This window comes from Heteronotia binoei, chromosome 4 (assembly GCF_032191835.1).
Source record: "Heteronotia binoei isolate CCM8104 ecotype False Entrance Well chromosome 4, APGP_CSIRO_Hbin_v1, whole genome shotgun sequence".
Classification (NCBI taxonomy): Eukaryota; Metazoa; Chordata; class Lepidosauria; order Squamata; family Gekkonidae; genus Heteronotia; species Heteronotia binoei.
The window spans coordinates 52,155,402-52,182,966 of NC_083226.1; the positions used below are offsets into that span (position 1 = coordinate 52,155,402).

Here is a 27,565-nt window from a genome sequence, read left to right on the forward strand (position 1 = left end):
CCCTGTGAGGTGGGTGGGGCTGAGAGATCACTGACAGAAACCGCTCTTAACCAGAACAACCTCTGAGAGGGCTATGACCGCCCAAGGTCACTCCAGCAGTTCTAAGTGGAGGAATGGGGACTCAATCCTGGGATTATTAGCCCAATGTGAACACAAGCGAACAATGTGAACACAAGCGAACAAGTCTAGGCAAAAGCAATAAGAATGGTTTGTCTAGTGTTTTGGCATTTTAGTTAAAAATAGCTATGACTGAGGAAGAGGAAAAAAAATTAAATAGGGAAGTAACACTTTTAAAGTCTTGTCAGGAAATGTATTGCCCTGAGCAATCACACCAGGAGAATTAAGATTGCTTTCACTATGAGCAAAACAGGTAACTTCACAACAAAAATTAAAAACTGCAAGATTAAAAATATAGCCAATTAAATTAAAGTCATTTTGGAGAAATACTTGTACCAGGAAGTTTGATTAATCAAATTAAGTGCATATAGGGTATCAGCTTTTAAGTTGAAAGCCTGTGTGATTTCAGCCTGCTGCACTGAGCATTGCCACAAAGCAAAGTGTGTCTTTTACACTCCCCCCCCCCCCCAGCAAATTGGGTACTCATTTGATCAACCTGAGAAAAATGGAAGGCTGAGTAACCTTGAGGCAGCTATCTGAATCCAGCTTCTACCAGGATCAAACTCAGGGTGTAAGCAGAGCTCAGGACTGCAGCTTTAACACTTTGCACCACGGGGCTCTTTTTGAATGCAAATTAGCATTTTCTTTGGGCAATTTCATCATCAATTCTCCTGCTGCATCGGGATTATTAACCTGTCTGTTGATTGCTGCCTGAAGACAGTTGAGAAGGTTTAAATAGAGATCTTGTGTCTTGTGACAGACTGTTGCAAGACTATGGGCTGGTTTCCCTTCTGTAGCTACCTTAGCAAAGTCCTGTAAGGCACATTTAGGCACAACAGCAAGGTTTGTATAAGCCCTATTAGAGTCATGCCCTTGAACATCAGCAGAATTTTTTCCTGTCAAATAGACAACATTTCTGCCAATTCTGGGACATCTTCCAATTTAGCCTGATCAAGTTCCTTCTCTAAAACTTCACAGACCATGCATCCCGGGGCATTAGATGGTGGGCCCACGGGTGGATCTGTTGGTGGAGGAGGGGGGAAAGGAGGAGGAAAAAGAGAAGTGTCAGGGGGCATAAGTTGAACACCTGTGCCTTATAGGGAACAATCTTTAGAGAGCTGGCTTGGGTTAAAAATGGGCATAAACTTCTCTACTGCATACCTGCATTTATGCCAGGCTTGCAGAAGTTAAATAGAAGCTCGAGGCTCTGTGTGAAGTGTCTTCCTTATTTTCTCCCAGTCCCGAAGTTTAAGGGAACCTCTCTTCGGATACCATGCACATTGCTTACTGATCTCTTGTAACAGAGTCTTGAGTTGGCCATAAGTCACAGACCCACTGGACTTTTGGATCAAAAACTTTAACTTACCTAAATGTTTCTGCTCAGCCTGAGAAAACTGTCCACCCATTACTTACCAAATGAAGGGGTTGTTTGAAAACGACGAAATGCGCATGTGGGCCTCTTCCAGGTGTTTCTGAAGTAGAGCTGAGCTGCTGGGCTGTGCCAGAATACCTGAAAGCAGGAGCCCTCCCTTGTCCCGGGAGCTGAGCTGTCCCTGCTTTGGTGAGCTGTCCCTGTTCCGAGTGCCACATGTAGGAATGAAGACTCTCAATACGTGTTGAGGGGAGAATGCGTCTGCCTTGCCCCTTTGAGCAAAGGTTTATTTATTGCTGCATCAGTTGCACCAAGAATAAAAATAGCTTACAGCATCGAGCAGACAAAAGCCCTAACAGGAAGTCATCCGCCCATGAGGTCGTGTTTTCATAGTCTAACTAATACCAGCTCAGCAGTTATCCGGAATAGATTTATCTGAGGACCGCAAAAATATAGTTTTAACACGGATGTAAGAATCTTATGTTCTTGTGTCAGCAAAAGGAAGCAAGAATACGAGTGTAAGATGTCTGCACCCTTTAGCCTTTCAGACACAACGTGGGCGGCCCAGGCCGATATGCCAAATGCATGATCCACCATATTTCTGTCTTCAGGCTTTGTGGGGTCTGGGGGCTCAAGCGCGTGAGCCCCACAGTGGTGCCTTCAGTCTTTGGTTGGCTTGCATGTCAACCAGCAGCACCATGCTTTCCAGGAGTAGTGACTAACTTTACATTGCAAAGAAGGGATTTGGATTCACCTGCAGGGGAAATAATGTTCTGTTTGTTTTTGGAATTATTTTAGTGTTCATGAGGAAGATAAGAATAAAAGAAAGGGAGCTGAAGAAAAACCACCCAAAAAACAGCAGAAAAGGGATGAGGAAAGTAATAGGGAAGAAGAAAAGCTAAGGAAGGATGCAGACAAAAAAGAGGGGAAAAAGGAAGTTGAGACAAAAAGGAAAAACATCCCTAAAGTGGGATCAGCATCGGCCTCCGATTCTGAAGATGATGGTGAAGAGCAGGAAGGAAATAAAGTATGTATTTTTCTGTTAATGTTCCTGTTCAGTTATACTATTAAAATCTTAAATAGCACATGAAGCCATATTAAATTAATCCATATGGAACACAGGCTGCATTTAGACATCTCAGTAAACTCTATTCAGAAAGTTGTCAATGTCCGTCACAATCATAGCTTGGTTCCTGTGTTTCCAGATGTAAAGCAAGGTGGAGCTTAATGAAACTGTGTGTGCTTGAGATGAGGGGGAAGCATTTGAGCTCAGCAAATAAGCTATGATACTAGCAGACACTGACAAATCTGTATTTAGTTTGTTGCGATACCTGAATGCAACTGTCATATCTGAATGCAGTCCTGTTGGAATGAACCACACAACACGCGTGTTGCGGAGAAAATGCGTCTGCCTTGCCTCTCTGAGCAAGGGTTTATTTATCTCTGCCTCAGTTGCGCCAAAAATAAACCAGCTTACAGCATCGAACAGACAAAAGCACTAACAGAAAGACATCTGCCCTGAGGTCATGTCTACAGAAAACTAATACCAGCCCAGCAGTTGTCAAGAATAAATTTATCTAAGAAAGCAAAAATGCAGGTTGAACACGGGTGTAAGGATCTTGTGATCTTGTGTCATCAGAATTATAGGGGAGCAGGTTGGTGTGCTGATTGCATGATCCTCCCCTATCTTTTTGGGGTACAAGAAAAGCAAACATCATTCCTACTGCATAATCCCACACAGTCCAAGTTTCTTCTGCTTTCAGTTCAAACTACACTTCATTTGAATCTTTATATATAACGGTTTTTTATATGCACACTAAAGTATTTAATGATGTTGAGCCTTTGGGAATTTGTTTTCAGCATATCAGAATAAGTTTGAAAATTGATGCAGTAATGGGACCCAAAATGCAAAAGTTATAGTGCTTGAAATTGCACTGTAATTTTTTCTGCTTTGATTCTGCAAGCTTTACATTGTTTTCACAACATTTTGCCCTGCATTTTCCCCTATGACATCAATAGCATTGTTTGTTCAAAACTAGTAAAATGTATTTTGACTGTTGATGTTTTTTAACATCTTTTAAAAAGGAAACTTATGCTTTGGCATTTTAGCTTGCTGTTACTTTATAATTAATTTACATTTTGTTTTCTTATGTCTCACACATTAATATTGAATGAAGGATTTTGTCCTGACAGACATTTGATTTTAACGCCTAAAAACATTTTTCCTTCCATTCAAAACTAAAATGAACTAGAAGAAAAAAGGAGGAAGAAATGTCCAAGGGGCTTACAGAAGGAATATTTTAAAAGCTCAACATGAGCGTGAGGCTACAGAAAGAAAACATAAGCAAGAAGAGCAAATGGAAACAGAGTTGTGAGTATAACTTAAGTGCTTGTGCAGATATTTAACAGTTATCTGACTAAGTTGATATTAAATGAAGATAAATGTCTTCATATTTTACTTGGTCATATCTTTGTCAACACCATTTAGTCTAGAAGTATTATGTACACATATGATCCTTACATTCCTCCTTTAACAAGAACCAGAACAGAATCCAAATTCCCACTTTAGTGTTTGAACACAGAATCACAACAGAAATAGTAAAAATACAAGTAGCCAGTTCAGAACAAGATTTGAACTTTATGAAAACCTGATGTGGTAGGCACTCACTGGCAAGCCGAGAATTGAATTATGGCAATTATAAGCTAACATTTCAGAAGATTGAGAAATACAGCCAATTATAGAGATAAAACTAGTTATAGGATTTATGAAAGCTTATGTTGAATAATTTTGTTAGTTTTTAAGGTGCCACTAGCCTCCTGTTTTATTTTGCTGAAATTATCCCCAATTAACTGTGCACAAAATTGCAGTTTTGAACATCTGAAGCTGTCCTCTGCTGTATCATATCATTGGTCAGCTAGCTCAGCATTGTCTACTCAGAAAGCTGTGGGTTTTAAGGTTCTTTGTGACAGATGTTCCTATGGACCTGTTCCCCACACTGTGACGCTGGGGTGTCAGCATGTCCAGACTCAGAAAGCTGGGTAGGATGTGTCTGTACATTCAGCTTCCTAGTAATACTAAAGTCAATGCGATCTTCTAACAAGCCCCCTTCTCACTGTTCCTTGGCAGTCCAGGTTGTGCCACAAGAATAAGTGTCATGTACCACTGGCACTCAATCAAATATTATATAAACAACATCTTTCTAAGGAATTTTTAAAAGTTACTGTTACACATTTTCCCCATATTTGTTGTTTGAATAACTCCCATATTTGTTGTTTGAATCTTCTTTTGGTTTTGTCCAGATGGAAGATTTATAGTAGGTTTTTGTGGCAAACTAAAAGCTTACAGCTTTGCAAGATTTTGTGTTACCATTTCTGACAGCAGGATTACTGAGTATTTGTAATAATAGCCATGGTTAGATGTGAGTAGACAAATTATTTAAGTAGCAGTAATGCCCCTGGTCCAGTTTTGTTGGCCCCAGATATGCAACACTGGGGAATGCCTGCTTCTGAGGCAGAAACAGGTATTTAAAATGGAAACTGCTGCAGCAGATTACACTTAAAAAAGTGATACAAAAGAAATCATCACTGTGAGGGGAGCACAAAGGTGATTGCCAAGTACTGTTTAAATTGGTTATAACTGAGAGGGTGTTTGTTGTTAAATTTGCCAGTGCAGCATTTCTTCCATTGTAGATAGGATGACAAAGGATGGTGGGAGAAGGATGAGTTAGGAAATTGGAAGGGCATTGAGGCAAGTAGTGCTTTGCTCTTTTCTGGTCTTTATGTACTTACTTGATCAAAGTTTCAATTTTGAATGTATATACTTAGGAATGGGAGAGACTGGAAATTTTGCAGTGCCTGTGCCTAAACATCTCCCTGCCTGAGCTGCTGGAGATAGTCTCACACTTAGCATTGAGGACTTCCAAGATTTTTAGTCCCAAAATGTCTTAGTGCCTATACATGTGATAGTCATATATCCTATCTGTTCTCCCTCCCAATGCTGTATACTCTGGCAATGGAATCTCATCTCCCTTATAATTGTAAATCCATTATTTTATCAAGTCTAGGCTTGTAGAAGCAAGACTGCTGCAAAATTTCAGAAAAGTTAGAATGGCCTGTCCCTGAAGACTTAAGTAATTTATGTGACTTTCCTGATGGTCCTGGTGTTGCTGTCAGAGCCTCATTAATCTGTGCGATATGGAAGTGACCCTAGTGGTTAAGTGACTCTGAGGTGCCCTCTTCCATCCTGCAGAACCCCTAGAACTTAAGTGGAAAAAATCTTGAAGACAACATGCCTGAACACAAGTTAGAGCATATAATTGTGCCTACTTTGTGGTAGTGATAGTGGCAAAGTATTAAATGTGTGTGTGGGGAGGTTTCTGATAATTAGCTTCCATGAGTCCATTTTACTAAACTGATAATTAGCTTCCATAAGCCCATAATAAGGGAGTATTTTAAGGATATTTTAAGTAAATTTACCAAGTGATTCTTGCAGTATTTTAACTTGTTTTATCCCATACTGAAGATCAACACTATAATCCAAATATTTACATTTTAAATTGTAAGTTTGAACTTAATCATTTCAGATACAGAGATCCTTTTACTTTATTGGCTGAAGCAAAAGAACTAGTTAAAATTACCCTTGAAATCTGATGGATGATCTACTCTGTATTGTAACACTTTCTGCCTGTGATGTTCAGATTGTCACCATGCTTGTCTGTTTAATTCCTGAGATGCTGTGTTAATTGGCATGTAAAATTTACCAGTTCATGATTGTAAGAGTAAGCTATGGTCTCATTTAAACTGTGCTTTTGACAGACAAAGCAAAGAAGAAGGCAAGAAACCAGAAGCTAAGAAGATGGAGAAAAAGCGAGGTCAGTACTGTTGCAAACTTGCATTTTATTTCACTTTGTTTTAGATTGTAAATACATTCTTGCCAGGCTGCACCTGGTTATTATCATACAGCTGATAATACTATCATTTCAGGATCCTTAGAACAATTATAACTTTAGATGACCATTTTGTATATGAAAAAGTTTGTGTTATGGGCATTTGCTGATAAAACTAGGTCTTTTCCTGGTATGTGATTGATCTATAGAGAACACTTTGAAAATCTTAAGACATTAATTCCCTGTGTGCATATATCATCTGCCGCAAGGCAGACTAAATTCTATTGAATTGGAAATAGGCTGCAAGGCTTTTGCGAATTTTTTTGTGAATAAAATCGCGTCACTCCGCCCCGACCCTCCTGCCAATTTTGAGACAGTTAGCGAAATCGAGGCTCCGAGCCTGTCTTCGGATTATACTCTGGATGGCTTTAGCCCCCTCAGCCTGGAGGAAGTTGACAGGATCCTCTTATCTGCTCGCCCAACAACTTGCAAATTGGACCCATGCCCTTCCTGGCTTATCAAATCTTGCCAGGGTGATCTTAGATATCCTAAATAGATCCCTGATGGAAGGGCACTTTCCAACGCCGCTCAAAGAGGCTGTGGTCCGCCCCCTCTTAAAGAAACCATCTTTAGATCCGGCCCAATTGGCACACTATTGGCCGGTCTCAAATTTGCCCTTTTTGGGCAAACTTATTGAGAGGGCAGTGGCGATGCAGCTACAGACTTTCCTGGAGGATGCTTCCGTCCTTGACCCATTTCAGTCCGGCTTTCGCCCGGGACATGGGACGGAGATGGTGTTGGTTGCCCTAGTGGATGACCTTCAACGGCATCTGGATCGGGGCGGCTCGGCGGTGCTGATGTTGTTAGACCTGTCAGCTGCGTTCGACACGGTCGACCATCGGCTGCTGAAGGGTCGCCTCGCCGACGCGGGGATTCAGTGGTTGGCCTTACAGTGGCTTTCCTCTTTCCTGGAAGGTCGGGGACAAAGGGTCGCAGTTGGGGGGGAGCTATCCCGGAGGTGCACACTCGACTGTGGTGTGCCCCAAGCGGCGGTTCTCTCCCCGATGTTATTTAACATCTATATGCGGCCTCTTGCCCAGATTGCCCGAAAGTACGGGCTGGGATGTCACCAGTACGCTGATGACACCCAGCTCTATCTACTGATGGACGGCCAGCCGGTATGCGCCCCGGAAAATCTAGATCGGGCATTACATGCCGTGGCTGAGTGGCTCAGACTGAGCGGGCTGAAGCTTAATCCTGCGAAGACAGAGGTCCTTTGCCTAGGTCGCCGCGGCCTGGGAGGGGGAATCCCCCTACCAGCCTTTGACAGTGCGCCGCTGATAGCGGCGGACAGGGTCAGGAGCTTGGGGGTGCTATTGGAGCCTTCCTTAAAGATGGAGGCTCAGATAGCAGCCGCTGCCAAGTCCGCATTCTTTCATCTTAGGCGGGCAAGACAGTTGGCCCCCTTCCTAGAGCGCGACGACCTAGCAACAGTGATCCATGCCACGGTCACCTCGCGGTTGGACTACTGTAATGCCCCCTACATGGGGCTGCCCTTGTCCCGAACCCGGAAATTGCAGCTGGTGCAGAATGCCGTGGCCCGGCTGTTACTGGGTCTCCCAAAGTGGGGACACATTCAGCCGGGTCTTCGGACCCTGCACTGGCTTCCAGTGATATACCGAGTCCGGTACAAGGTGCTGGTTATTACCTTTAAAGCCCTATATGGCTTGGGACCTGTCTACCTGAAGGACCGTCTCTCCCCACACGTTCCCCAGAGAGTACTGAGGTCGGGAACACAAAATCTCCTTACTATCCCTGGGCCAAAAGAAGCCCGCTTGAAAGCCACCAGAGAAAGGGCCTTCTCTGTTATGGCCCCTACATGGTGGAATCAGCTGCCGGAGAAGGTGAGGGCCCTGCGGGACCTTGTTCAGTTCCGCAGGGCCTGTAAGACGACCCTCTTCCGGCTAGCTTATACCTAGCTTGAGAATGTAATGCAACTTGCTAGTTTTCCTCTTTTATATTTAGAATATTTATTAATTTTTAAGGTTTTATCTGTTTTAAATGTTTAATTCTTTCATATTTAAATATTGTTTAATTTTTATGCTGGATTTACTGTTGGAAGCCGCCAAGAGCCACTTGTGGGAAGGGCGAGATATAAATTCTAAATAAAATAAATAAATAAATAAATAAATAAATCTAATAGAAATTATCAGGGCTCTTTTTATAGCAGGAATTCCTTTGCATATCAGGCTACACACCCATTTAGATGTATTTTAAATGGTTTATGAATATGTGTGTTTGATGTGTTGGTATGTTTGTGGAAGAGCACCTCATTTCGTTGCTCTCTTTTTGTTGAGAACAATGACAATAAATCTATCTATCTATCTATCTATCTATCTATCTATCTATCTATCTATCTATCTATCTATCTATCTATCTATCTATCTATCTATCTATCTATCTATCTATCTATCTATCTAAGGTAGCCAGTCCTCCAAGAGTTTTCAGGGCTTTTAGTACAGGGCCTACTGTAAGCTCCAGGGGTGTGTGGCCTAAAATGCAAAGGAGTTTCTGCTACAAAAAAAGGCCGGGAAGTGATTAATTTGGCTGCTGAACGGTTTTGTTTTTCAAAGATTGTGTTCCAGCCATATGCTTAAAATCTTACTACCAGTCTTCTTTGGAGAACAGTTTATATTGCTAGGTTTATTAGCTGTTCAATTCTGTTGTTTAGATCATCAGTCTAATAGCAATTTAAAAAAATTTACAAAATGTATTCCAGCATAAGCTTCTGTTAACATCAGGTCTCGCTTCATCAGATATATTGATATGCACATCCATTAAGCTAATGTTTTTACACTTGGAACAGAATAGCTGGGAATGGGCAGGAGAGAGATGATACAAAGCAAAACCTTTATCTATCTGGAATGAGCTATTTTACTTTTTCACCTATTTACTCAGTACTCATTTACTTTGTCACTCATTTACTGGTGTTCTGAACAACAGAATTGAAAAGCAGAGGTGCTTAATGTTTTTTATTTTTAAGGATTTTAAATTCAGTGTCTTTAAATATACTATTTTGCTATTTTAGAAACATCAATGGACTCTCGTCTGCAAAGGATACATGCAGAAATAAAAAATTCACTCAAAATTGACCATCTTGTGAGTATGTGAAATTATATCCATGAGAATATTGGACTGGAGAGATACTTAAAATTAATGATCTTCTTCGTGGTCTCTGTGCATTCACACATATGGGTAATCCGCAGGATTGGCCCTGACCTCGGAGAATTCAAAGCAATCTTGATCGTAGATCTGGCGCGCCTCCCACTCGTCCTGGGGAGGAGGCACCTACTGCGCATGCCTGGACGAGAGGGAGGTGCTTAGCCACTCAGTTTCTTCCTTACCGCCGACCGGATCGCACCTCCCTCGTTGATCTCCAACTTCTTCACTGCAATCTTCACAATCCACCTTTTCTTCACTTCAATCCTTCATCTTCTACACTTCTCCTGGTATCGTATAAAAAAAAAACCCCTCTCTTTACTATTTTTCCGGACCTTTCCTCCCTCCCCCCCCCCCCCCGGGCGGATGGAAGGAAGGGACAAAATAACATTTAAACGCTGCACCCGCTGCTCCTCCAAAATCCCTTCGTCCGACGGTCACTCTCTTTGCCTGTTTTGCCTGGGAGAGACTCATCGTACGGACTCCTGCGCGCACTGCAGCCAATTTGGAAAACAGGCCCGCAAGAATCGCGCCGCGAGGCTCAGGAGCCATCTTATGGAAGCCTCCCTCCGACCGACCATGCCGCATGGCGGACAACAACAACTCGCGCCATCTTCCCCACTTCTCGCGGGAGAGACGCAGTCGGCAGCTTCCGTGGCTCAAGGTCCCTGCAAGCCTAAGTCCGGCAAGCACACCAAGAAGTCGGATGACACCAAAAAGCGCCACCGCTCCGATTCCGCCCACGCGGACCCGACAGGCAATGCCAGCTCAAAGAAGTCTAAGACCGGACATCGACCCTCAGACCAAACCGGACAACACTCGAGTTCGAACCCGATCACGAGCTCGACCGCAACCAAACCGAAGGCATCGAACCCGACCGCGGGCGGCTCCGGCTCGATCCCGAAAACTCCGGCATCGAAGTCGACGACAACACCGCCGATTACACCACTAGAAATCGTGCGCATCTCATCCAAGTCTCCATCGATTCCGAACTCTCCACCGGATCAGATACTGGAGACCCACTCTCCTATATCCGTTAGGAGCCACCGTCCTCTCGACCCCCGTCAATTCACAGACCTCTCGCAGCCGCTAAATGCCCATTCGCTGACCAGAGAACCCTCGACCCCGAGAGTTCTCCCAACCAGACCAAGGTCCCGCAGTCGCCGACGGTCCCACAGCCGCCGCAGGGAGAGATACTACTACTACTCCCCGTCGAGGTCCAGGTCTCCGTCTCCACGGGACCGAAGAAGACACCGACGATCGCCCTCCTCCGACGCCTACCACGCGGACCCGAGGGACCGCCACTACCGCAGCTATCACGAATCTCCTCGGTACCGAGATCGCATCGACAGACCTGACCGGAGTCGATACCGTGACATATCCCCGCGCAGACACCACCCTGATTTAGAGAGACCTCTTCGGCACCGTGACGACCCCATGCGTCTCAGCGCCGAACCGAAACTCCCTTCACCACTCGGATCCGTACACGTTGCTCCCAACAAACAGCCAGCACCCCTCCAACCCCAGCCTGAACCGCACCAAGGAACCGATGACGACTCCGAGGCGGAACTCTCCGACCACTCTTCGGGTTCCGACCTACAATCTCCGGACTCCGATATAGCCAAGCCAGCAGACCTATCACCGTCAGAGGGTCCAAAGTCCTACCTCGACCTCGTTTCGAATATGGCAAATTCACTAAACCTCAAACTCAACACCGACGCGCCCAGAGTCTCGGACGTCGTATTCGACCTAGTGCATGCAGATCTTCCATCGAGCTCCTCCCTCCCCATGCTCCCCGTCCTCCTTGAAACGCTCAAGGAAGCATGGGACAAGCCGGCATCGGTACCACCAACATCCAAGAGGGTTGAAGCCCTTTACAAAATACACGCACCTGACTCGAAGTTTCTATTCACCCACCCGGCTCCGAACTCGATCATCGTCCACTCCTCCTCGAAGTCGAAACAAACGAGACACCCAGTGCCTCCAGAACGGGAAGGCAAGAAGCTCGACACTATCGGGAGGAAGATATACTCCCTCACAACGGCCACGACTAAGATACACAATTACATGGCGTGCTTCTCAGCATACGCCTATAACTTGACTACCTTCCTCAACACGTTGATCCCCTCTCTGCCTGAGACATCCCAGAAACCAGTGACCAATGCCCTACAGGAGCTGGCCAGAGTGAGCAAGCAGCAGATCAGTACAGCTCGTCACGCTGCACAGTGTTCCTCCAGAACCTTGGCCTCAGCCATAGCCCTACGCAGACACGCGTGGTTTAGATCCTCATCCCTCCAACCTGACATCAAGTACAAGGTTGAGGATCTACCTTTCGATGGCCTTGGTTTATTTAACGCGACCACGGATGACATTCTCACATCAGTAGACGATGGCAGGAAGAGGGCAAAACGACTGGGAGTCTCTCAACACCAAGCCCAATTCAATAGACAGAGGAATTGGAGGCCCAGCCACTACAAGGGAACCAGGTCTCCAAGACAGCAGGAACCATGGAGACGTAAACCACCACAGTCCAAACCCTCCTTTCAACACAGGTCACGCCCTCAAACAACTAAGAAACCTGCAGCTACCTCCAAGCCGTCTCTTTGACCACCCTGCCCCGAGCCGTCCAGTTTCCCCCCATCAGCCAAACCCTTACACACACACTCGACTGCAACCATTCTACCCTGCCTGGAGGGCCATAACATCGGATTCCTGGGTCCTCGCCGTCATACAAAGGGGCTACCTAATAGAGTTCACATCCACTCCGAAACACCACAGATTCCTCACCACACCTCCGTCCACACCCCTGCAGGCGGAAATCGCATCTTTGCTGGACAAGGGCGCGATAGAACCAGTTCCACCTCAATACCATCGCACCGGATTTTATTCCCGCTACTTCCTGGTGCCGAAAAAGGACGGAGGACTCCGCCCCATCCTCGACCTCCGCAAACTCAACCTGCACATAACCTACAAGAAATTCCGTATGATCACACTCCAGGCAATTCTTCCGCTCATCCCAGAACAATCATGGATGGCGTCCATAGACCTTCAGGATGCCTATTTCCACATTACAATCAATCATCACCACAGAAGGTTTCTCAGGTTCGCCATCGGGGAACAGCACTTCCAGTTCTGTTCCCTCCCATTCGGCCTCTCCACAGCCCCAAGGGTCTTCACCAAGTGTATGGCAGTGGTAGCCGCCACACTACGTCAGCAACAGATATCAATTTACCCGTACATAGACGACTGGCTGATCGTCGCCCATTCAAAAGAACAACTGCAACTGGACGTCTCCACTACCCTCTCTCTCCTGGCCACCCTAGGCCTCCAAGTCAACCTATCAAAGTCCAAACTAATTCCTACCCAGAGAATTCAGTTCATAGGAGCAGACATCTCCACAGTCTCTCAAACAGCTTCCCTACCTCAGGACAGAGTACTCAGCATACAGTCTCTGGCCAACACCATCATCGCCCAGCGCTCCCAAACAGCTCTCACATTTCAGAGAATGCTAGGCCTCATGGCAGCGACCACTGCAGTCCTATGTTTCGCAAAGCTGCACATGCGACCCCTGCAAATGTGGTTCGTCAGGACCTTCCATCCTCACACACAGCACCAGTCCACATTACTCACCCTTCCACTACACATCGTGACATCCCTCATGGTGGACAATGGAACATCACCTCCACAGGGGCATGCCGTTCAAACAGCTACCCCCCTCGGTGATTGTCACCACAGATGCCTCCAAGTGGGGATGGGGAGCCCACTTGGGAACCCTCACGGTGCAGGGCCAATGGTCAGAGTACGAACGCTCTCTCCACATAAACTGCCTAGAGCTCCTCGCAGTGCACAAGGCTCTACGCTCCTTCCTTCCATCGCTGAGGCACCAGCATGTCCAGGTCACCTCCGACAACATCTCCACGGTCTTCTACATCAACAGGCAGGGAGGCACCACCTCCATCAGACTCTGCAAGAGGGCCCTGGCGTTGTGGCATTGGAGCATAAGCCAAGGCATCTTCCTCACGGCTGTTCACCTACCAGGAGCCGAAAACACCCAGGCAGATGCCCTGAGCCGCCGCTCGACCAACAACCACGAGTGGTCCATCAACAGCCGGTACATCCGACAGATCTTCAGCATCTTCGGAACCCCGAAAATAGATGTCTTTGCTTCACCGTCAAATGCCCAGTGCACCCACTTCTACATGAGAGGTCCTCCATCCCAACTCTCCAAGGGGGATGCTTTCCTCCAAACTTGGAAGGGAGCACTCCACTACCTCTTTCCTCCCGTTCCACTCATCACCAGAGTTCTACAGAAGATTCAGCTGGACCGCACGGATTGCATCCTAATAACCCCGTGGTGGCCGCGCCAACCCTGGTTTACAACCTTGCTGCTTCTGTCCAACAATACATTCCTCCAACTTCCTCAAGCACAGGACCTCCTCTCCCAACAGGACGGCAGGGTCCTTCATCACAATCCGGCATCATTCAAATTGACAGCCTGGAGGATCAGTTTCTAGAGTTTCCCCCTGATGTCCGCCAGGTCCTAGTGAACTCCAGAAAGCCATCCACCAGAAAATCCTATCTGCTTAAGTGGAAGCGCTTCTCTCACTATGCCTCCCAACACAACTTCGACCCTGGCTGCGCCACCATACCCCAGGTGCTAGCTTACACCCTAACACTCTCTAGGGCGGGACTCTCATACTCTTCGCTAAAGGTACACCTGGCAGCCATCTCTGCCTTTCACCCCCGCATCGGGGGCACGACAGTTTTTTCTCACCATGCTACCAGAGCCTTCCTCAAGGGCATCATTCGCCTACACCCACCAATCAAACAAATTCTTCCTACCTGGAGTCTTTCTCTCGTCCTAAGCCAGCTCATGAAACCACCCTTTGAGCCCATGGCTTCTATTCCACTACACCTGCTATCATGGAAGACAGCGTTACTCACGGCTCTCACCACAGGTAAGAGGGCCAGCGACATCTGTGCACTCAGGGCGGACCCACCATATACGATCTTTCATAACAGCATGGTGGTCCTCCGACCCGACCTTCCTGCCAAAGGTCGTCTCTCCCTTTCATCTGGGAAGACAATCAACCATACCAGCCTTCTTCCAGCACCCCGCGGATGCAGGACAAAGGGCGCTCCACAACTTGGACGCACGTAGGGCCCTAGCTTTCTACATAGACAGAACCCGCCAATTCCGTAAGGACCCAAGACTCTTTGTCACCTACGCCGCCCACAATAAGGGCAGCAAAATATCTACTCAGAGACTTTCCAAGTGGCTTGTTGCCGCCATTGAACTCTGCTACCAACTGGCGAAACAACCAGTCCCTCAACACATACGAGCTCACTCGACCAGAGCCGTCGCTACCTCGTCGGCCTTCATGAAAGGCATCCCTATAGAGGACATCTGCACCGCCGCCGTCTGGTCCTCTACATCTACCTTCGCCTCGCACTACGCTCTTAACGTCCGTGCCAGGCGTGATGCCTCCTTCGGACAAGCAGTGCTGCGCTCCATCTTCGATTAACTACTGTGAGTACCATGCTCATTACGTTTTTTGTTCTAACCATACATATTCTTACAGATCCAGCACCCACCTCCGAAAGAATAGCTCGCTAATCACCCATATGTGTGAATGCACAGAGACCACGAAGAAGATGGACAGGTTTCTTACCTGTAACTGGTGATCTTCGAGTGGTCATCTGTGCAATCACACAGACCCACCCAGCCTTCCCCGCTGCTGGACGCTCATCTAGCACATTTGTTTCCACCTGTCCGGCGGCGGGAAGAAACTGAGTGGCTAAGCACCTCCCTCTCGTCCAGGCATGCGCAGTAGGTGCCTCCTCCCCAGGACGAGTGGGAGGCGCGCCAGATCTACGATCAAGATTGCTTTGAATTCTCCGAGGTCAGGGCCAATCCTGCGGATTACCCATATGTGTGATTGCACAGATGACCACTCGAAGATCACCAGTTACAGGTAAGAAACCTGTCCTTATTTTTTAAAAAATGCATTCTGCAAATGCAATTTTATCTTAAGGTGGCCTTTTGTGATTTAATGGCGAATTGTTATATTTACAAAACTCTTGTATTTTATGATACATGATAAATTTCTTTTGTCAAAAAATACGCTTGGCAAAAGGCAGAGATCACTCTTTGTATCTTTTCCTGAAGAGGACTGTAACATTTGTCTAGCAGAATTGTTAACTAGTAAATATGACTTATGGTAGTTAATAAGTAATTTTACTTTTCCAGACTTTTATTACAATATATCTCATCTAGATTGATGACAGGAAAATCATCTATCACCATTCTTAGAATTAAAAGCTAAGAGTAGAGGAGTTGTCCTCCTGCTGAGAAGAATTTATTTCCTGCTAACTGGCTAACAACATTCCTGCATCTAATCTCAAGGACTCATTTATGTTCAAAATCATTTTATTTTTCCAGGCATGTTTCTTTTAAAAGAAAATTGGGCCTGTATAACTATACAGGCTATGATGAAGCGGGAAAATCTCCCATTGTATTATGCTTAGTGCCATTTTATTGGAAGGGGGGAGACAGATTTGCCAAAGTTTAAGTACTGTCCCATGCAGAGTTACTCCAGCCTAAATCCAATTAGTTGATTTAGACTCAGTTAGATTCAGTTGATTAAGTCTTCTTGATGCTGGTTTCTGTGTTAAAAATGGGTTTGGTTGGTTTTAAAGATGGGCTTTAATCTGAATATGCAGAATGTCAGAATAAAACAAAATTTACTGTATACAAGGTGGACTGCATAAAAATATTAAAGTGGCTTGGCATTTTAAGTAGTAAGAATATTTACTTAAATAGTTTCTTATATAAAATTACATTGCACAAAGGAGATCAAGTTGATACCATGAAGCATAAATGGAATTAGTAAAACAGTTTTCAAAACGCCACAAGTCCATATTCCATGTATTTCTCATTAGAAACATAGAGCTGGAGGGGGGGTTCCTCATTGGTCATCCAATCAACCCCCCCTGCTCTGTGCCCAGAAGAAGGCAAAACAACCTCTAGGATCCCTGGCCAATTTGGTTTGGAAGCAATCCTTTCCTGTCCTGAAAGATGTGGTTGGCATTATCCTGGGCAATGTAATAAAGGACCAAGAGAGCCAATCACTGACTCATCCCTTCCTGCCCTCCCTTCATATGATCTGCCTAAGTTCATAGAATCAGAACTGCTGTCAGATGACCATCCAGTCTCTGCTTAAAAACCAGCCTCTCTGGATCATCCTGTATCTTTATCCTGTCTTCTACTGTATTTGTTACCCCTCCCAATTTAGCATCATTGCAATTTCATGAGCATCTCCTATGTCCACAGCACTTCCCAGATCTAATATGGTAGAAAGGCTCAAATAGAATAACAGTGTTAACTGGATCAGTTCCCTTGTGATTGCCCCACTTGTAATTTTTGTCAGTTGCAATATATACTCAACACCTCTATTGCTTTGAAAGTACCATCCTAGTGACAATCCCTCCTCCTTAAATACTGTTAAAATTCTTTGTTTATATTTGTAAGTGCATATATCAGACCTAATTATTTACATTTGTTTTTGAGATAGGGGCTTATAAAGTGAAATAGAATTTTGTCTGTTTTCTTAAATGTCATTTGTTTCTGTACAGAATGCCATTGGAGGTCACTAGTTAGATATTTAAAATCTCCAGGAAATAGTGTTTTTCCCCTCTGGGGGGAAACCTATTTGAGGGAAGGTTACAATATATGCAATACTTAATTTTCTGTTCTAAACTTTACTGATTTAACATCTTACAATACTGTTATAGTATTATATTCTAACTTACTTGCTATATACAATTGTATTTGGCATATTTATGAATTTAAATGTTTTCTATAAGCAAAATGACAAGCATGCCCAATACTTGAGAAAGAGGCGCATCCTATGCCAACATTGCATATATATCTTAAATTTTGTTATCTGAGAGGTAGACAAAAAATAAAAGTAGAAAGTACAAAACACATTCTAGAATAAAGAAAAGAACATGTATTATGTGGAAAGAAGTAATTGCATACAGTCACAGTAGACTAAGCATATTTGGATATCAGGTTAAATTTCATAACATAAGCACTGATCTCTTTAATAATGCATTATAATATATTAATTTTTGCTAAATTTATTTACTATCAAACTTGTTTTCAATATAGCTATTTGTAGAGTTCATGTTGAAAAATATTTAGTCAAATGCAAGAGTAGGATTTTTCACAGATAGGCTGTCTGAAAATGGAGGTTGTCTTACATTAGCTACAAGTTATAGTAATATTCAATTATAAACATTTTTGTGTATGGCATTTTAAGGGGCAAGCCTTATACGGGGTCATCTTCCTTTTGAATAAATATGGTATCAGTATATGGTATGAGTCATTTTGATATATTTTGCTGAGTGAATATTTGCAAGTTTTTGCAGCCAGCTTCAAAGATCTTAGCTGGTGGCTAGTCTTGGTGGCACCTATCAACCAAATACTCTGAATTAACCTTTTGTAAATTTTTGCATAAAGATTTGGGGAGGCAAAAACTACTGTTCATCTTTGGTCCTCTGGTTTGTCTTTCTTGGTTCATCTTGGTGGCAAGCCAGCCACCAGAGGAGTCTTCCAACATTTTCTACAGTTTAGAAGTACTTTTGGGGAGCCCCTCCCTCTTGGAACACACTAGCAACTGTTTTTCTGCTTAAACGGTCACATGCTCTAAGGCAGAGGTCCCCAACCCCTGGACCGTAGACCAGTGCCAGTCCGTGGGGTGTTGGCAGCCAGGCCGCATAGCCCCGCTGCCCACTCCCCTCCTGCAGCGATGCATAGTCTTGCTGCCCCATCCACCCCCTCAGTGCCTTCTCCTCCCTCCTTTTGTACAAGTTTAAGGTCAGGGAAGGCGGTGGTGAAGTGCTTCTACAGCTCTTTAAAGGCCGACCTCTCCCCCTCGCCGATCAGCTGGTCGGCAAAGAAACCGGGGCAGCAGTGTGAGTGGCCGGCTGAAAAAGCTGTGCTGCCCTTGCCTCCTTCCCACTTTTTTCCCCATGCTCAGAAAGGAAGTTGCTCAGTTTTTCAGTCAGTTGCTCGAGCTGCTGTTGCAGTTTCCCCACCAATCAGTGTGGGGAGGGGTTGACCATTAAAGAGCTGGGGAGGCACTTCACCACTGCCTTCCCTAGCCTTAAACTTGCACAAACGGAGGGAGGAGGAGGCGCTGCAGGAGGGGGTGGAAAGGATGAGGTACCACGGGGGGGGGGAGGCTGAATTCGGTGCCCCCACCCTGCCGGCCCTGGTGCCACGGTAGGCAGGCCGGCCCTGGGGCCAAAAAGGTTGGGGACCACTGCTCTAAGGGGAGGTGCTCTGCACTACCTTGTTTTTTGCTGTTAAAGCAGAAGGTTGAACTTCCAATGTCCCTTCATTTTTCTCTCTCAGTGAGCTGTATGAGTTCTTCCAAAAAAACAAACAAACAGAAGGAAAATAAATACGTCATAGAAAGCACTCTTGCGGTGTTAAGTGCAGTACGAAAATGATCAAGTCAGATGAACATTTGCTTTGTCTTTTGTGGCTAGGTGAGGGGCAAAACATGGCTTTTGTGTAAGTTCTGCCTACAATTTACCCACCAAATGCCTGCTCTGAAAATCTGGCAGCAAAGACAATCTGCTCCAACAGAGCATTTCCAAAACTTGCCAGTGAACTCTCCAGCAAGAGCTAATCAGCTCTTAGAGCCACCCCTGCTCATTTGGCACCATTGGTTCCATGCACAGAACTGACACAGCCAGATGGATCAGGACCAGCCCAGCATGTTTTGTTTTCTTTTTTATAAAAAAAAGTTAAGCTGTTGTTTTGATATTTTTATGTAAGCCGCTTTAGATCCCTTTTGGGAACAAGCATAAAAATGTCCAAATAATCATGTTTCCGTTAATTTTACAGTGTTTTATATTTTAAAATGGTGAGCTCAGTTCAGTCCTAATATTATATCTTTACTGGGGCATGATAAAATCAGTTTATCTGATTGTTTTTATTCCTATATGCCAAATGGAAATTAATGATAGGGTTTTTTTTCTTTGCAGCTGGAGACCTTCCCATTGCAACTTCTAACTTTTTTATTTTTTATTCCCATGTGTTTTAGGGGGTTTTGTGCAGGGTTAACTATTTTTTGTTTGTTCTGTTGCATTCAGGATGTAAACAGGTGCATTGAGGCCTTGGATGAACTTGCTTCACTTCAAGTAACAATGCAGCAAGCTCAGAAGCACACAGAGATGATTTTGACCCTCAAGAAAGTAAGATTGGTAGTTCTACCAATAAAGAAATGTAGAAGTTTAATTTGTATTTTACCCTTAACCTTTCATGAACCTTGAATTATAAAACTTCCTCTTTTAAAATTGAATTCACTGCTCTGAATGGGAAGCTTATATGTAATACAATGGATTACTTCTGTAGCTACTGAATGGCTTTGAGCATCTCACATGCTGTAGCAGATACAGATGCATCTCCTTTTTCCCCCAAACATTTCTTAAGATACGAAAGTTCAAGGTCAGTCAAGTCATCATGGAGAAGTCTACTATGCTCTACAATAAATTCAAGACCATGTTTCTTGTTGGAGAAGGAGACTCTGTTCTTTCACAAGTGCTGAATAAGTCACTTGCTGAGCAGAAGCAGCATGAGGAAGCGAACAAAACTAAGGAACAGTGGAAGAAAGGGCCAAACAAGAAAACAGAAAAAGATAGAGAGCAAACAGGTATGTGAAGCTTCATTGGGATTATTTAAATTATAATTCCAAACAATGGTGGCAGGCCCCCAAAGCCTGTATCTTTGACCACTTACACATTGCCAGTATCTAAAAGTTCTATCCCATTATACCTCAACACATTAGGCACATGTTTTGAAAAACTAGATTAATGTAACATCAGTCGGCTTTTATAGTTTCTTTCCTTTTATTAAAAACTTGCTTTTAATTTTGAAACTTGGCTGAATCACTGTTTTCTATTGGAATACAGGATGCAGAAATTGAACCCTGAATGTAAATTGGGTTAACATGAGGAGGCATGATCACACACTACCTCAGCTTTCTACCTGGGGAAGAATACAGGGAAAAGACATGCATATTCCTAAGGGTCATTCTATGCCTTGTGACTGGGTAGAAAAATGCCCTATGAACCTACTGTGAGAGAAAGAGCTTTGCAGGGTTGTTTGTTTTGTATTTGTTCTTTTTTTTTTTCAATTAATTTGAACTCCAAAAAGAGAAACTGTTTTCAGAGCTGCTAGTCTCCTGCAGCAAAAGGACTTTATCTGGAGTCTTACATGGTTATTTTCTGCACATTATCATGGTTTCTTTAGATCATAGCTTTTGTGTTCATGTTTCTGTGGCTTTGCAAGTACAGTGAAATTCTTTTTTTCTTCAATAAAATCTGTTTTCTCTTCTGTACTAGACATGGGTACATCAATCCCTGAAGCAGCAAAAGATTCAGCCTAAAAATAGCCAGAGCTGTTCTTTTGATGCTGCTCCAACTGGGCCTTTTGTATTTGGCTGTTGCCCAGAGTGGTTTCTGTAACACTCAGAAGCTGCTGTCAGGAAAAATGAGCACAAATGACAGAAGGAAAACTTACTGACCCATGCTATTTGAGCTGAGATACATTTTGAGGACCGTTGGGGATGTTTATACATTGGCTATAAACATATTAAAAGTAGTATTATTTAGTTGCAAATCAAAACCAGCCATTAGAATAATTTACCAAGCAATCAGCAATGTTGCCAGATCTGCACTGGCAAGGTAGATGCATTTTGTGTAAGAAACATTTCAAGTAATATGTTGATCAGAGTTAAGAGAATTCAGTAATAATGATCACACATTTAATATGAAAATGCTGTTCTATGTTTCGATATTTTCAAGCTGTCTAAACTTCTATGGGTTTTTTAGTTTTTAAAACAAATTATGACAATTTAAACTGTTGAATTGTCTTTACATGCTGCATCAGTGCAGAAGGAGTATAGCAGCAAGTTCCTGGTTTTAATGGCTGCTTTAAATTTTATACAAGAATGATCAGAAATTTAGTGAAATAAACCTGTTCCAATCACATTTCTATTTATCAGTTATTTTAGTTAATGTTTTGTAGTCTCTGTAAAGAAAGATATTCTTTGCATTAGATGCTAGACTCTTGTTGTAGGTATTCTCTAATTCCAGATATTGGGAGTCATCTTTTAATAAAAGGATTGTTCAGAACTGAACCAGGACAGAGACTTCCTTTAAATTAAGGAATCTTCTTTCAGTGCAAAGAATCTCCCTCCAGCTTAAGAGGTGTATTGCACTACAAGAAGGTTCATTGCCTCAGAGCAAGGCTCCTCAGATACTTGATTTTTAGAGACAATCCATACTATTTACCTGTATTGTGGTGATAACTTGGAAAGAGGGCAAAAGATAGCTAAAGGGAACCAAAATATTTCTCATTAGGATCTTTAATCAGTTTTGTAAGTTGAAGCAACTGCTTTGTAAAGTGGAACAGTTGCCTGTAGTGTAGAATGTGTAATTAGGAATGTATTCCTACAGCATAGTGTTTCCACCTCTTTCTTTTTGGAGACAGATCTCTGGGTATAGATTGTGCATGTGCGTGCACACCTAATAAGTATTATGTTTATTGGATTTATATCCCGCCCTCCCCGCCAGAGCAGGCTCAGTATTGGGGTGCTCAAGCCAGAGATTCTATTGTACTTCATCATGTATGCAGTTTTCATAGTACTATGTTTACTCAAAAGGAAGATGACATTGTTTACCTTGAGTATACAGATCCTATAGGTGTGAGGGTACTTCACCGCACATGCAAGGAGAGCAGGAAGTGTGGCAACTCATTCACCATCAAAGAGCAGCGTCAATGGAAGCAACACTGTCTGGCAAATGCTGGATGTCATTACAAGAGTCAGCTGAACTTGCTGGCTAGCTTTAGAAGCTGCAGCTCCGTGCCTGGCAAATAATAAGCAGGAGGAGATGGATGTGCTCCTACTGACCCTTGTATCTGGCTCAGAATAGTACTCCATACCACTTCTGCTTATTCCCTTGTGCTTCAGACCGGAATAGTCTAATATTCCCGCCATGAAAAAAACCTCAAAACCTGTGTGTTTTCAGCAGTTCAGCACAACATTAGCTATGAGCTTGTAGACATTTTCAGTAGGGAAGGGTGGGGAAAGTCATTGATTTTAAATGTCTTTCTGAACTAAAGATATAACATCTTCTGTTGGAATAGTGTGACTTCCTAGCCTACAAAAGCATTATGAAGGGGGTAGTTTAACAGTGCATTCCTATTGTGAGTTATGCCCTTTTAAGCCTGTTTATTCCAATGAATTTAGAACTGTTGCCAGTTGGAAAATTCATGAGTTTTTACTAGTGATTCGCTTCCCCCACCCTGAGTCCCAGGCTGTTGCCTTTTTAAATTTGAAACAGCGTGACCCAGTACTAGTGATCACTTAACAAAAGCAGTTGTGAACAGAAAAATCGATTGTCATTGAAGCTGTTTGTTGTATATTTATACTGTTTGTTGTCATTGATGCTGTTGATGTTGTTGTATATTTACTATGTAATAAACTTTATTTACAGTGTTACCTTTTTTAGGAGGTGTCATCTTAAATTCAGGATCATCTACTTTTATGCGTAACCTTTCGAGGGTTACCTTACTGTAAGGGTAGTCTTCCTTCTAAGTAAATATGGTAGATTACTTTGCTAACTAACTCTTAAGTTTCTTGAATGTTAAAATGCATACTTTGTTTCTAAAAGCTCATAGATCATTCTAATTTTGAATTTGTACTTCAGTAGACTGGGTAGTTATAAAATGCTAATACAATTAATAGCATTTTTCTTTTATTTCAAGTATTTTATATAGAAGAGATTGTTTGCAGAGAGTGATTTAATTTATTGTGGCACTTCAGAAATACCTGGTGCCGTCTCTCTTTTCTCTTTCCTCTGCCTCTGATACTTAATTCTGAACCTCGCCTAGAATGCAGATCAAAAATCTGCTCAGTGGAGCAAAGTACAGAAGAAGGAAATGTTTCTACATATTGAGGGGGTGGTCCAGGTTTGCAGGAAAAAAAGGTTAAATTTAAAAACTAAAAACTTTTTTTTAATCTTTAGCTGTATTTTGTAAATGCCAAAATCTCACAAGATTACCTTGAGAGATCTCAACAGCCATCTTGAATTGCCTAGCAGCAGCAGACAACAGTCTGTGATTGCCTAGGTCAGGGGTCCCCAACCCCCAGGCCATGGACCGGTACCGGTCCGTGGCCTGTTAGCAACCAGGCCGTGAGTTATATATTTTTTTCATTACATATTACAATGTAATAATAATAATACACTCTGAATCACAGAGTGACTCACAATCTCCTTTATCTTCCTCCCCCACGCCAGACACCCTGTGAGGTTGGTGGAGTTGAGAGAGCTCTCTCAGAAGCTGCCCTTTCTAGGACAGCTCTGCAGGAGCTATGGCTAATGCAAGGCCATTCCAGCTGCTGCAAGTGGAGGAGTGGGGAATCAAACACAGATCTTCTTCGTGGTCTCTGTGCTTCATACTCATGGGATATAGCGCCTGTGCCGATCCCCGAATCGCTACCTAAAAAGCCCGGGATTTTTTGCGCTCGGCACCAGTGGGCATGCACAGGCGTCTCAGTACGCATGCTCACCGGAGCCAGCGCGCAGATCCCGCCAGTTCCTTTTTGACCGCCGAGTTGATAGGATCTCCTTTTGATTGCTCTGGTCAGTATTTGGTAATCCTTTGGATTTTCTCCTTGTTATATAACTCGTTTGTTGTTTTCTTAGTATGGTAGTTAAGTGTTATAGTTAGTTATTGGTGTTTAAAAAAAAAAGACTGTTGTTGGATTTGCCCTTCGGGGCTTTATTTTCCCCCCATTCCCTCAGAGATCGTTCTTTGTGGGTTCCGGCGCCTATGGAAAGGCATTGGGGTTTTTTAAAACGTTGCCGCAAGTGTGGTAGCAAAATTGCACCTCCTGACGGTCACTCCCTCTGCTTATTGGGTCTGGGCGAGGGACACCGAGTCGATTTGTGCCTGCATTGCTCGAGTTTCTTGAAGCAAATTTGCAAAAACCGGGCAGCAACGCTATCGGCAGCACTTGTAGAATCGGCTCTTCGTCCGCCGAAAATGGCAATGGGCCCGTCGGTATCGATGGGGGAAGAGGCCCCGACGGTTACATCAGTCGATCCATCATCACTGGTGCAGTCCGATATGCCAACCAAGCGAGGCCAACCCACAAAAGGACCCTCTGAAGGGTTAGTGGCGACCCCAGCTAAAAAACATCGGGATGATTTGGGGACCCGATCGTCCCTCCCAAAGAAGTTGAAGGAGAAGCGGAAGAGCAGACTTTCCCGCATTCCTTCTCCTTCTCGGGATGCTTCGGTATCAACGCAAGCTGCTACACCCCAGAAGATCCTGGCGTCTCTGCAACCATGGATTCCTTCAGTGTCGAGAAGCAGAGGCTCACAGCCGATCCGTCTGTCGGATCTGAGCAGGAGATAGATCTGATCCAGCACACCCATTCATCAAGATTAGGATCGCGTTGTTGGAGCGACAGTGGTTCGCTATCGGAGATCAAGGCTTCGGTGCCGAACGACCCCCTGGCACCACTTCCACCGACAGTGGGATGGAAAGAGCTTGAACCAGCTGCTATAGTTAGACATTACCTGCCACCTCCGCCACGGGATGAACGTCAGCGGCCTTGTTCCTATGGTTACCCATACACGCCATACCAGTGGTACCCTCCTCATGACTTCCCCGAATGCGACCAGTGGTCGGAAGCCTCGCATCTCTCGAGGGTTTAACATCACTCCATGCATCGTGCATCAGTGTCGATCCCTCCCGAGCAACGTAGAGGTTGAGGAAGTGCAAGCACGTTCGTCGGTGTCGCTGCAGTCACCTGGGCGAGCTTCGACTCTGATACTGTCTGAGCACTCGGTGAGAACAGACTCCTAGTCATCGGCCTCTGAGGTCGGTACCGATGATCCTGACAGGGCAGTGGAACCTTCGCAAAAGTCGCATATTGCTGAGGACCTTCCCATATCTTCATCGGAAGATCTGAAGTCTTATGGGGACCTGGTGAAGCGGATGGCACACTCCCTCTCCCTCACAGTGGTTCAACCGCAGCCAGTTGTCGATGACACCGTCTTTGATATAATGCAGAGAGACACATCGACGGCTGTGGCCCTTCTAGTGACCAAAGTGATCCTGCAGGCGGTGAAGGAGCCCTGGGCAAAGCCGTCATCTACTCCGATCTCTACGCGGAGACTGGACCATATGTATCTGGTCCAGGAGGCTGGTGCTGAGTTCTGTTCGCCCACTCCAAGCCCAACTCGGTGGTGGTTTCTTCGTCCTCTAAGGCGCACAAGACCCATTCTTCTCCACCTGACAAAGAGGGCAAGAAATTGGACAATGCGGGTAGAAAATTCTATTCACCTGGAGCATTGTGAGTAAAGGTCTCCAATTATGCAGCGTGCATAGCTCGCTACCAATACTCCATTTGGGAGCAGCTCACACCGCTATTATCTTCCTTGAGCAAGGAGAAGCGTGTAAGAAGCTGGCGTGTCGTTGGCTTCTGATGTTTCTTTTCTTCCTAAGGTGGTTTCCCAGTTTCACCTTAAGTTGGACGTTTGGTTACCCACTTTTTATCCCACGCCTTCCTCGGATGAGGAATGTCGGTGTCATGCTTTGGACGTTAAGCATGAGTTACTGTTTTATTTGAGTTGTTCTAAGAGTTTTCGCCAGGACCAGCATCTTTTTGTTTCTTATGCTACTCCTAAGTTGGGTTCCAGAATTTCATCTCAGCGACTTTCGAAGTGGCTCACTGAGACTATTAAACTGTGTTACTTGCTGGCAAAGAAGCCATTGCCTGGGCCCATTCGGGGACACTCTACTAGAGCGATGGCGACGTCGGTGGCGTTCCTGAAGGGTGTTTCCTTGACGGATGTGTGCAAGGCCGCCACCTGGTCCTCTCCGCATGCTTTCATGAAGCACTACGCTCTGGATGTGCATGCTCAGCAGAGGACTCGTCTGGGAGCTGTGGTGCTGCAAGCTGTCTCTTCTGGTTGACCATCTTCCCACCTCCAGGTATGTCTTGCTTGCTAATCTCCCATGAGTGTGAAGCACAGAGACCACGAAGAAGATAGACAGGTTGCTTACCTGTAACTGTAGATCTTCGAGTGGTCATCTGTGCATTCACACTACCCGCCCTCCTTCCTCACTGCTGACGGTCTCCCTATGTTAAGGGCTTCCAGTGGTCAAGAAGGAACTAGCAGTATCCACACACTGGCTCCGGTGAGCATGCATATTGGGACGCCTGCGCATGCCCACTGGTGCCAAGCGCAAAAAATCCCGGGCTTTTTAGGTACTGATTTGGGGGATCGGCGCAGGCGCTATATCCCATGAGTGTGAATGCACAGATGACCACTCGAAGATCTACAGTTACAGGTAAGCAACCTGTCTTTCTTCCAGATAAAAGTCTACACACTTAACCACCACACCAAAATAAAGTGCACAATTGCATCATCTGAAAACCATGCCCCTTCCCCCACTGGTCCTTGGAAAAATTATCTTCCACAAAACTGCTCCCTGATGCCAAAAAAGGTTGGAGACCACTGGCCTAGGTAATTCAGAATGGCTGGTGCAGAGATAAGTTTGGGAGGAGAAAAGACATGGGAAGGCAGGGAAGATAGAAAGGAATAGGGGGAGGAAGCAAAGCCAGAGTTGAAGGAGGGAGAAAAGAAAAATGAAGCAAAGAAGGGAAGGAAGCTTCAGGGCAGCCTACAAGGGAGTATGAGATAGTGTGGGTTAGGAGGAGCAGCCAAAAATATGAGTTCTTGAGGGTGCTCCACTTGTTTTATCTAGATAAGACCTTTTGTTAAATGGGATTATGCTGTGTCTTTCCTCAACAAAATTGAGAAAAAATTGCTAACTTAACTGTTTGACCTGATTATTTTACATTCTTGTTGGTCA

The 27,565-nt window shown here is 44.5% G+C and overlaps 1 protein-coding gene across 2 annotated transcripts in view; it reads left to right on the forward strand.

Annotated features, from left to right (window-relative positions):
• Positions 1-27,565, forward strand: part of PSIP1 (PC4 and SRSF1 interacting protein 1) — a 67,760-nt gene that overhangs the window by 37,370 nt on the left and 2,825 nt on the right. Inside the window, exons 10-15 of one of the 2 annotated variants that reach the window (XM_060237260.1) lie at positions 2,288-2,516; positions 3,742-3,860; positions 6,305-6,360; positions 9,464-9,534; positions 19,762-19,863; positions 20,102-20,321. In XM_060237260.1, the coding sequence (XP_060093243.1) occupies positions 2,288-2,516; positions 3,742-3,860; positions 6,305-6,360; positions 9,464-9,534; positions 19,762-19,863; positions 20,102-20,321 (797 nt within the window). The remainder of the gene's footprint in view (positions 1-2,287; positions 2,517-3,741; positions 3,861-6,304; positions 6,361-9,463; positions 9,535-19,761; positions 19,864-20,101; positions 20,322-27,565) is intronic. The other variant, XM_060237261.1, reaches the window with a different exon arrangement.